At 36.1% G+C, this 10665-nt stretch overlaps 1 protein-coding gene across 1 annotated transcript in view; it reads left to right on the top strand.

Moving 5' to 3' along the window:
- The first annotated feature begins 259 nt into the window (after positions 1-259).
- LOC133185437 (F-box/LRR-repeat protein 7-like) overlaps positions 260-10665 on the top strand; it is a 90126-nt gene continuing 79720 nt past the window's right edge. Inside the window, exon 1 of the mRNA XM_061320638.1 lies at positions 260-383. Within this exon, the coding sequence (XP_061176622.1) occupies positions 302-383 (82 nt within the window). The 5' untranslated portion in view covers positions 260-301. The remainder of the gene's footprint in view (positions 384-10665) is intronic.

Raw genomic sequence — 10665 nt, 5'->3', positions numbered from 1 at the left:
TCAGAAACGACCGAGATATACAGACATTTTAACAATCTACTTTCTCTGTATTGTCAACAAAAATCCGTTGGAATGTGCAATATTGTAGATGCACACACTCCACTACACTGTGTCAATATGTTAATTTTTCTTTCTAAACCTCCAGTCACGTGACGTGTCTTACTCGTGGGGCGCTATTGTTAATTTATATAGATTTTACCTGTGCGAGTGTTGACACCACCTTTCGTTCTGAACATGGATTTTAACGTTTTATTAACAATGTTGAATCAGTTGTACGAATCTTCCTTTTTAATGTGAAAAAATGGAATTATGTCAAGATGATCAAGGCAGGAAGACTCATATCACGAATTGGCATGGGGTTATGTCGGAGCTTTTTGGAATGGGTCAGTATTTGTATTTTATTAGGGGTTTATTCGGTGTTTTCTATACACATGATAAAATATCGATCTTGCTACAACAGAAAGATATGCCGGAAGGTCTCTTGTTTTCGTGAACAGATAATTGTTCCCAATCACGCTTTATCCTACCTACCTTTTCATCAAAGTTTTTATTATATATTATTTCAATTCATTTCCCATGCGCGGATCTAGAAAGGGGGGGTCAGGTGACCCCCTGGAATTTGCAGTCATTGAAAGTATATACTGGAGCAAATGAAAATGACTTTGGACCCCCCCCCCCTCGGAAAACGTGGTCAGCACCACCATTAACACGAAATAGTTTTTTTTTACGACGGGGAAAGGGATTTTATTTATTTATTTTTTTTTTTGTTTATTGTGTTTTTGTTTGTTTGTTTGTTGTTTTTTTTTTGTCAAGAAATTTTCTGGGTTTGATATGTTCGGGAAAGGAGTTTAGATTATTTATTTATTTATTTTTTGCTTGTCAAGATATTTCTGGGAGAAAATTTTTTGACTGGGGTGGACCACCTTGGAAAAAATTACTGGATCCGCGCCTGATTTCCCCATGGAATATATAGCTTTGAGGAAAAGCATGTTACATGATTGTTTTTAACTCATCTTCAAAAGAAAGAATATACATGTACGACCAAATGAGGCTTTAAAATGATAAGTCATTAATCTTTTTCAAAATGTATTTTTTATCTCTTTACAATCTTAAAATATTTATATCACCATTCCTGATTCAAGGGAGGGCTAGGAAAATGACTAAAAAGTCCATGATCTATTGACTTAAAAACATGCATGTTTGTTTGTTTATTGTTGTTTAACGTCCCTCTTAAGAATTTTTCACTCATATGGAGACGCCACCACTTGCCGGGGGAGAGCTGCAAATTTTGACCTATACTCGGCACTCAGGGCCATTGAGCTAAAACATGCATGTTGTGAGAAGGTGTAAGTAATGATGACAGGTGGGAAGTGGAGTTAAAATTCACAAATTTTAGGAGTTTTCAACATTTAAGATCATGCAGAGAAAACTCCTAACCCTCTCCCCCTCCCCAGCCCCCCTGGTTGTTAGTTCACCTTTAGAAGTCATTCGGGTGCCTTGTTGCTATCTGTTTTCATCTGTCATTGTTTGTCATAAGGCCAAAGTTTTTTTTTTTGGTTTATGATTTTCTGTCTCCAAAAAATGCATTGGGTGGTCAAAAAATAAAATAAAAATAATTTAGGATTAAACAATTTCATTTTAAAATACTAGCAATGTTGATTTTAATAAAATATTACATGCCAATAGTACTTTTGAGCTTTATTTTCTAGATCGCATAACTCTATTTATTTCATTTTCATTCATTTCTAAGTTTAGACTGAATGTCATTTTCATTTAGTTCTGATTTTTATTTGTCAGTTAGTGCCTGGTTCATGATGTTCAACTTCTTCATGTGCTCTTCAGTGATATGTGATGACTGTAATAAACCTCGGTATCCCCACAAACTAAAAATAAGAGTCCAAATTTAAGTTGAATTTAGATTGAAGAAAAATACAATTTAATTGTTTAACAATATTAAAAGTAATTGTTGAAATAAAGGTTATAATAATTTGATCATGCAGCTATCAAATTTGTTCAACCTGCAGACAAAAGCTTAATAATTTCTCAGTCAAGTCCTTCTCTAAATTTTTGTTATGTACCTGCACAGTAGGCAATGCTCATTATTTACAAATAGTATTAAATTTAAAGGGCTTTGATCTCAATTGAATATCAAATTTGCAATGATTTGTATATTGAATGTACTTCTATACATTAACAAATATTTTATACATATTTGAATTTACCTAGTGAAATAACAGTCAGCGTTACTTCAACTAAGATGTATTTCTTAACACCAAAATTGGCCTAACTATTGTCTATAGGTGTATCCATGTCTGCTAGGTCAGGGTGGGCATGCACTCTCCAATATTACAGTTTGAAATTAGCCAATTGAGACATTGCAATTGGAGAAAGGGATCATGCATCCAAGATTTTATTCACTTTTTCATGCAGAAAAAGTTTTTTAAGTGTGTGTCATTGCTTTCAGTGAAGACTTACCTTGTTGTATGACAGATCCGCCATTTTTGGTTTGCACATGTGTTTATTTACGGTCACCTAAATGTTAAAATTTTTAAAGGTCTCATATATTTATAAGCGCTTATTTGACTATGATGCATTCTAAAATTTAAAACCCACCAGTTCAGCTGAGAAAAATCCAGAAAAATATGTCGGAACAAAGACATTATTTTTATTTTCATGATTGGTGAAAATTAGGGTTGGTGGAATCGTAAACTAAAAGAAAAAAAAAACTGTGGCCTAAGTTGTGTGTCATGTGCGTTAACATTTGAGCACTTTCAGCTTTTCTGGAATTGCTGAACCAATTTCAACCAATTTAGGCATTCAGCATCTATGGGTAAAGGGAAACAATAATTTTTGAATTTTTTTGGTCCCTTCCTTCCTGGGGTCTGAGGTTTGAGGTTAAAAACCATCAAAATCAATTTATGCTGAAAAACTTTTTCAGCACTAGCTCAGTCAGGCTAGAAATGGCAAAATTTTACTGGCCCGAATCATTTTTTTACTAGCCCCCTTGAAAGTGTGCAAAATAAAGTGACACATGTTCATTTCATTCCAATAGATTTATTTAGCAAGGTTAATTTTTAATTTTGAGAATTAAATTTCTATGAATTCTTCTGTTCTGTCAATTTATTGTCATGTGACACGTCTGCATCTGTGCAATTAGTATTTGATCCTCATGTACTTGTAGTAAAACTGTTTTTGTTTTACATATGGATGCATGCAGTCTGACTTCCTCACAATATGTTCTTAACTGAGTCATGGAGCACTGCCCTTCCATATTTTTGCACATGGATATACTATAAAACTTTATCACAACATGTCTGTAACTCAGGGCTCAACATTAACTTTAAAATTTTAGGAGTTTTCAACATTTAAGATCATTCAGAGGAAACTCCTACCCCTCCCCCCTTCCCAGCCCCCCTGGTTGTTAGGTCACCTTTAGAAGTCACTCTGGTGACTTGTTGCTGTGTTCATCTGTCAGTTTGTTTGTCATAAGTTGTATGTCATGTGTGTTAACATTTGAACATTTTTAGCTTTTCTGGAATCGCTGAACCAATTTCAACCAATTTTGGCATACAGCATCTATGAGTAAAGGGAAAAAATAATTTTTGGTCCCTGTCCCCCTGGGACCTGAGGTTTGGGGTTAAAAACCATCAAAATCAATTTATGCCAAAAACTTTTTCAGCACTAGCCCAGTCGGGCTATTAATGGCAAAATTTTACTGGTCCGAATCACTTTTTACTAGCCCCCTAAAAGTGTGTAAAGTAAAGTGACACATGTTCATTTCATTATTCCAATAGATTTATTTAGCAAGGCTAATTTTTAATTTTGAGAATTAAATTTCTATGAATCCTTCTGTTCTGTCAATATATTGTCATATGTAGGGATGTGCGATTTTATCGGTATACCAGTATATCGTGATTTTTAATTGCATTGATACGTAACGTGATACGGAGACTAAAATACCGGTATTTAGGTACATTGTTAAAAATTCCAGAAATTATTCATTTTTCATTCAGTCTTTCAAATTACAATTACAGGAAGTGTAAAAAATGTTGAAAACGGTAAAAGAACGGCATCCTAGTATCCATAATTGCTTGATCTTACGTAAAGAAAAAAGGAAAAAAGTGAAGTTATGATTTTCCAGCATATTTTTCGGAAAAAAATATGAATATTCATCTAAAATCATTGTAAATTTGCTTGTAAAAATATCATGATATTATTGTGATATTTTGGGGAAAAATCGTGATATATCGCGATACGAAATTTTTGGCGATACCCATCCCTAGTCATATGACACATCTGCATCTGTGCAATTAGTATTTGATCCTGTAGTAAAACTGTTTTTGTTTTACATATGGATGCATGCAGTCTGACTTCCTCACAATATGTTCTTAACTGAGTCATGGAGCACTGCCCTTCCAGATTTTTGCACATGGCAGGGATAGACATTAACTTTCAGATTCACTTGCCCTTCGGGCAAGTGATCTCAAACTTTGACTTGTCCGAATGCAAAACTTGGTAGCCCAAAATTAGGAAAGAACTTAAGAAGAAAATTATCTATTACAGTACTGTAAACATTATGATAAGATAAAAATGTGACCAAATACACTACTGTCAATTTGGCATGTTGAGCTACCTGAAAAAAATTTCGATGCTAGCTGCATTTGTACATAAATGTATATCACTGTACTTGTAAATTTAACCTGTTAACACACCTCCATACAGCAATAACCATCCGTTCCTTTTAATAAAATACATATTTTTAAAAATTATTTTCGGTAGGATCCTTTGTGAATCATGATTTTCAGAGATAAGTGTGAAGCAACATAGTTGCTATGAAAGATACATCTTAACTTGATCAGGATACATCGTGTTACACTGTACTTAAATATTCTGTGCGTGAATAAATAATCTTATTTCCTAATAAGAAGTTAGCAAAATTTTGTTAGATGTAGAGCATATTAACTACGAAAGAAAATAACAAATCTGATTTTTGAATGAACGGTATAATCCAGGCACGCTTGCAAGGGATTCGGAATGCAAAAACATTGTCAGTCAGGTACGTTGCGGAAATCAAGTGTTCAATTATTGTTTTATTTATAAATTAATGTAACCTAAATAAATATGTACATTTGTATGAAAAAAATTCACTTGCCTGATCGGACAAGTACGTCGACAATTTCACTTGCCCAAACTAATAATTTACTTGTCCCGGGCAATCGGACAACCAATAATGTAGATCCCTGCATGGATATACTATAAAATTTCATCACAACATGTCTGTAACTCAGGGCTCAACATTAACTTTAAAATAAACTAGACCAGTCGGACTAGTACATGAAAATTTTACTTGACCTGACCGCAATTTCACTAGACCTGAACTTATATCTGTGGTTCACTGAATTAATTAACATAAGAAGAATATGAACATGAAGAGAAACCTGTACGAAACAGTCTGGGCGGCTTAGACACAGATTTTGTTTCCAGAAACCCGTGCTTATAGCATTCCTGCTCCTATGTAAAATATGTATGAGAAGCCGTACCTAAAAGTGGTCGAGGCCCGGACACGGCACGGGATATTGGCCGAATTATTTAAATGATTTCACACGGTTTTACAAAATCCATGTCAGAAAGGCATGCTAGTTTCCTTATATGGATTCACAGAATCTGTATACCCATGTCAGAAACCCGTGTCATTTTCCATATATGGAGACACAGATTTTTTGAAACCCGTGTCAAAAAAGCCGTGTGACATACCATATATGGTGTCACGGCATCTGTGCATTTGTCTAGACCTAGGTCAGGGCCATTAGAGAATCTACTGATGTAACTGTGGATGCCAAAATGGGGATTGAAACCAAACTTCACAATGCTTTACCTTTACATTTTTATAATGCTTTAAGTTTAAGAATTTTAAAAGTTAAAAATCCTATATGAATGTGTCCATTTACTTTCTGTTAAAGATTTACTTTATCATTTACAATTCATTATAGTTTTTAATTAAGAATTTAATGATAATGTACAATTCAATTGTAATTTTATCTAAGTTTGAGCAAACTAAATCTGAGACAGATTTTTAGGTCACCCGAGTCACTCAGGTGACCTATTGCTATCCGTTCTCGTCTGTCGGCGTGCGTCGTGCGTTAACATTTGAACATTTTTAGCTTCTTCTCTGAAACCGCTTAACCAATTTCAACCAAATTTGGCATATAGCATCTATGGGTGAAGGGGAACAAAAATTGTGAATTTCATGGTCCCTGTCCCCCTGGGGCCTGAGGGGTGGGGCTAAAACCACCAAAAATAATGCAATCTTTAAAAATCTTCTTCTTTACTCCTGGACATCAAGCAGTCAAACTGTTGGCATCATTGTAATAAACATTGAGCCCTCTACCAAAATTATGAAATTCATGGCCCCAGGGTCAGGGGTTCTGACCCCAGGGTGGGGCTATATAGATCATATAGTGAAAGTGCATTATTTCTTTGAAAATCTTCTTCTCTGCTCCTGGGTATTAAATAAGGTAATTAAGTACATAGTTATGAAGAGCAAGAGTGCCTCTTCCAAAATTGTGAAATTCATGGCCCCAGGGTAAGGGGTTCTGGTGTTAGGGCGGGGCTATATAGATTATATAGTGAAAATGCATGTATTCTTTGAAAATCTTCTACTCTGCTCCTGGGTATTAAATAAAGTAACTAAGTACATAGTTATGATGAGCAAGAGTGCCTCTTCCAAAATTATGAAATTCATGGCCCCAGGGTCAGGGGTTCTGGTGTTAGGGCGGGGCTCTATCAACTATCTAGTGAAAATGCATTAATTCTTTGAAAATCTTCTCTGTTCCTGGGTATTAAATTAAGTAACTAAGTACATAGTTATGATGAGCAAGAGTGCCTCTTCCAAAATTGTGAAATTCATGGCCCCAGGGTCAGGGGTTCTGGTGTTAGGGTGGGGCTCTATTGATTTTATAGTGAAAATGCATTAATTCTTTGAAAATCTTCTTCTCTGCTCCTGGGTATTAAATAAAGTAACTAAGTACATAGTTATGATGAGCAAGAGTGCCTCTTTCAAAATTGTGAAATTCATGGCCCCAGGGTCAGGGGTTCTGGCCCCAGGGTGGGGCTATATAGATCATATAGTGAAAGTGCATTATTTCTTTGAAAATCTTCTTCCCTGCTCCTGGGTGTTAAATAAGGTAACTAAGTACATAGTTATGATGAGCAAGAGTGCCTCTTCCAAAATTGTGAAATTCATGGCCCCAGGGTAAGGGGTTCTGGTGTTAGGGCGGGGCTCTATAGATTATATAGTGAAAAAGCATTAATTCTTTGAAAATCTTCTTCTCTGCCCCTGGGTATTAAGTAAAGTAACTAAGTACATAGTTATGATGAGCAAGAGTGCCTCTTCCAAAATTGTGAATGTCATGGCCCCAGGGTCAGGGGTTCTGGTGTTAGGGCGGGGCTCTATCAAATATCTAGTGAAAATGCATTAATTCTTTGAAAATCTTCTCTGTTCCTGGGTATTAAATTAAGTAACTAAGTACATAGTTATGATGAGCAAGAGTGCCTCTTCCAAAATTGTGAAATTCATGGCCCCAGGGTCAGGGGTTCTGGTGTTAGGGTGGGGCTCTATTGATTTTATAGTGAAAATGCATTAATTCTTTGAAAATCTTCTTCTCTACTCCTGGGTATTAAATAAAGTAACTAAGTACATAGTTATGATAAGCAAGAGTGCCTCTTTCAAAATTGTGAAATTCATGGCCCCAGGGTCAGGGGTTCTGGCCCCAGGGTGGGGCTATATAGATCATATAGTGAAAGTGCATTATTTCTTTGAAAATCTTCTTCTCTGCTCCTGGGTATTAAATAAGGTAACTAAGTACATAGTTATGATGAGCAAGAGTGCCTCTTCCAAAATTGTGAAATTCATGGCCCCAGGGTAAGGGGTTCTGGTGTTAGGGCGGGGCTCTATAGATTATATAGTGAAAAAGCATTAATTCTTTGAAAATCTTCTTCTCTGCCCCTGGGTATTAAGTAAAGTAACTAAGTACATAGTTATGATGAGCAAGAGTGCCTCTTCCAAAATTGTGAATGTCATGGCCCCAGGGTCAGGGGTTCTGGTGTTAGGGCGGGGCTCTATCAAATATCTAGTGAAAATGCATTAATTCTTTGAAAATCTTCTCTGTTCCTGGGTATTAAATTAAGTAACTAAGTACATAGTTATGATGAGCAAGAGTGCCTCTTCCAAAATTGTGAAATTCATGGCCCCAGGGTCAGGGGTTCTGGTGTTAGGGTGGAGCTCTATTGATTTTATAGTGAAAATGCATTAATTCTTTGAAAATCTTCTTCTCTACTCCTGGGTATTAAATAAAGTAACTAAGTACATAGTTATGATAAGCAAGAGTGCCTCTTTCAAAATTGTGAAATTCATGGCCCCAGGGTCAGGGGTTCTGGCCCCAGGGTGGGGCTATATAGATCATATAGTGAAAGTGCATTATTTCTTTGAAAATCTTCTTCTCTGCTCCTGGGTATTAAATAAGGTAACTAAGTACATAGTTATGATGAGCAAGAGTGCCTCTTCCAAAATTGTGAAATTCATGGCCCCAGGGTAAGGGGTTCTGGTGTTAGGGCGGGGCTCTATAGATTATATAGTGAAAAAGCATTAATTCTTTGAAAATCTTCTTCTCTGCCCCTGGGTATTAAGTAAAGTAACTAAGTACATAGTTATGATGAGCAAGAGTGCCTCTTCCAAAATTGTGAATGTCATGGCCCCAGGGTCAGGGGTTCTGGTGTTAGGGCAGGGCTCTATCAACTATCTAGTGAAAATGCATTAATTCTTTGAAAATCTTCTCTGCTCCTGGGTATTAAATTAAGTAACTAAGTACATAGTTATGATGAGCAAGAGAGCCTCTTCCCACATTGTGAATTTCATGGCCCCAGGGTCAGGGGTTCTGGTGTTAGGGCGGGACTTTATCGACTATATAGTGAAAATGCATTAATTCTTTGAAAATCTTCTCCTCTGCTCCTGGGCATTAAGGTGATAAACTAAGTACATAGTTATGATGAGGAGGTGGGCCCCTTCCAGAATTGTGAAAGCCATGGCCCCTGGGTCAGGGGTTCTGGTGTTAGGGCAGGGCTCTATTGATTATATAGTGAAAATGCATTAATTCTTTGAAAATCTTCTTCTCTGCTCCTGGGTATTATTTAAACAAACTAAGTGCATGGTTATGATGCATAAGGATGCCTTTTCAAAAATTGTGAATTTCATGGCCCCAGGGTCAGGGGTTCTGGTGTTAGGGTGGGGCTCTATTGATAATATAGTGAAAATGCATTGATTCTTTGAAAATCTTCTTCTCTGCTACTGGAGATTATTTAAACAAACTAAGTGCATGGTTATGATGCATAAGGATGCCTTTTTAAAAATTTTGAATTTCATGGCCCCAGGGTCAGGGGTTCTGGTGTTAGGGCGGGGCTCTATTGATTATATAGTGAAAATGCATTGATTCTATGAAAATCTTCTTCTTTGCTACTGGAGATTATTTAAACAAACTAAGTGCATGATTATGATAGGCAAGGATGCCTCTTCCAAAATTTTTAAATACATGGCCTCAGTTTTTGGGGTTCTTGAGGGGGGGGGGGGGGGGGGAGGGGGGCTCTATTGATTATATAGTGAAAATGCATTAATTCTATTAATTAATCATTAACTAATCCTGTCTGCTCCTTAGTGTTGAGCTGATAAATAAATTGCTTAGCTATGATGAAGATGGGAGCTTCGAACAGAATTCTTAAATCTTGTGGTCCTAGGGTCAGGGGTTCTGGCATAACGAGGAAGGGGGGGGGGGCTTTTGATAATATAGTGGAAAAGTGTTAGTTCTTTGAAGTCCATAGTTATGATGATGAAGGTAACTCTTCCAAATTTGTAAATTTCTTGACCTTTGGTCTTGGGTTCTGGTGTTAGGGTAAGGCTTTGTTGAATCTGTAGTGAAAATGCATTGTACCTGTGAAATTCTTCTCTGCTTCTGGGCATATCGAAAGCAAACTGAGTAAAAGTTTAAATGATATAAGTAAGCGTATTTCTACCAGATTTTTGAACATCTGGACAATTTGTCTAAGCATTCTGGTCCTGGACAGGGCTCTATTAATTTGTATTCTACTGAGAGAAGTTATTCCCCTTTTCCATTCACCTTTGATAATTAATCACTGTAAATAATGTATTTGAAAGATTAATAGAATAAGATAATTATGCAAGAATGTTTATCCTATAATTCAAAAAGTACTTTCTTAGTTTTAATAATCAGGCAGACCTGTAAGTAATAGATAAATAAAAATGAGACAAAAATAACTTATCTTATTAAAAGTTCTTCAAAGACCATAAGAGAGGTCAATGCTAGAGGTCTTAATATGGGTTTAAAAATAGTACAGAAGCACTAATAGTTTGTTAATAGTCTGCATGGTGATAATATTAAGTGGGGGACAGATTAGAACTTAAGTTATGAGTTGATACTGAATACTAGACTAATTATTTTGTTGATCCTGATCTTCCTACTTCTCTTGCTTTAGGGCAACAAAGCTTCATCTGTCAGTGTATTTAACTTCTAAATTGTTGTATTATACTCAGGTGACCGTTAAGGACCTTGGGCCTCTTGTTTAAATCTAAATACAGTTAAACTTCGTTATCTCGAA

This window comes from Saccostrea echinata, unplaced genomic scaffold (assembly GCF_033153115.1).
Source record: "Saccostrea echinata isolate AGI-Se365-2 ecotype Australia unplaced genomic scaffold, CSIRO_AGI_Sech_v1 ptg000001l, whole genome shotgun sequence".
Lineage (NCBI taxonomy): Eukaryota > Metazoa > Mollusca > Bivalvia > Ostreida > Ostreidae > Saccostrea > Saccostrea echinata.
The sequence above is the reverse complement of the archived record's forward strand: the minus strand, read 5'-3'. Positions and strand labels throughout refer to the sequence as shown.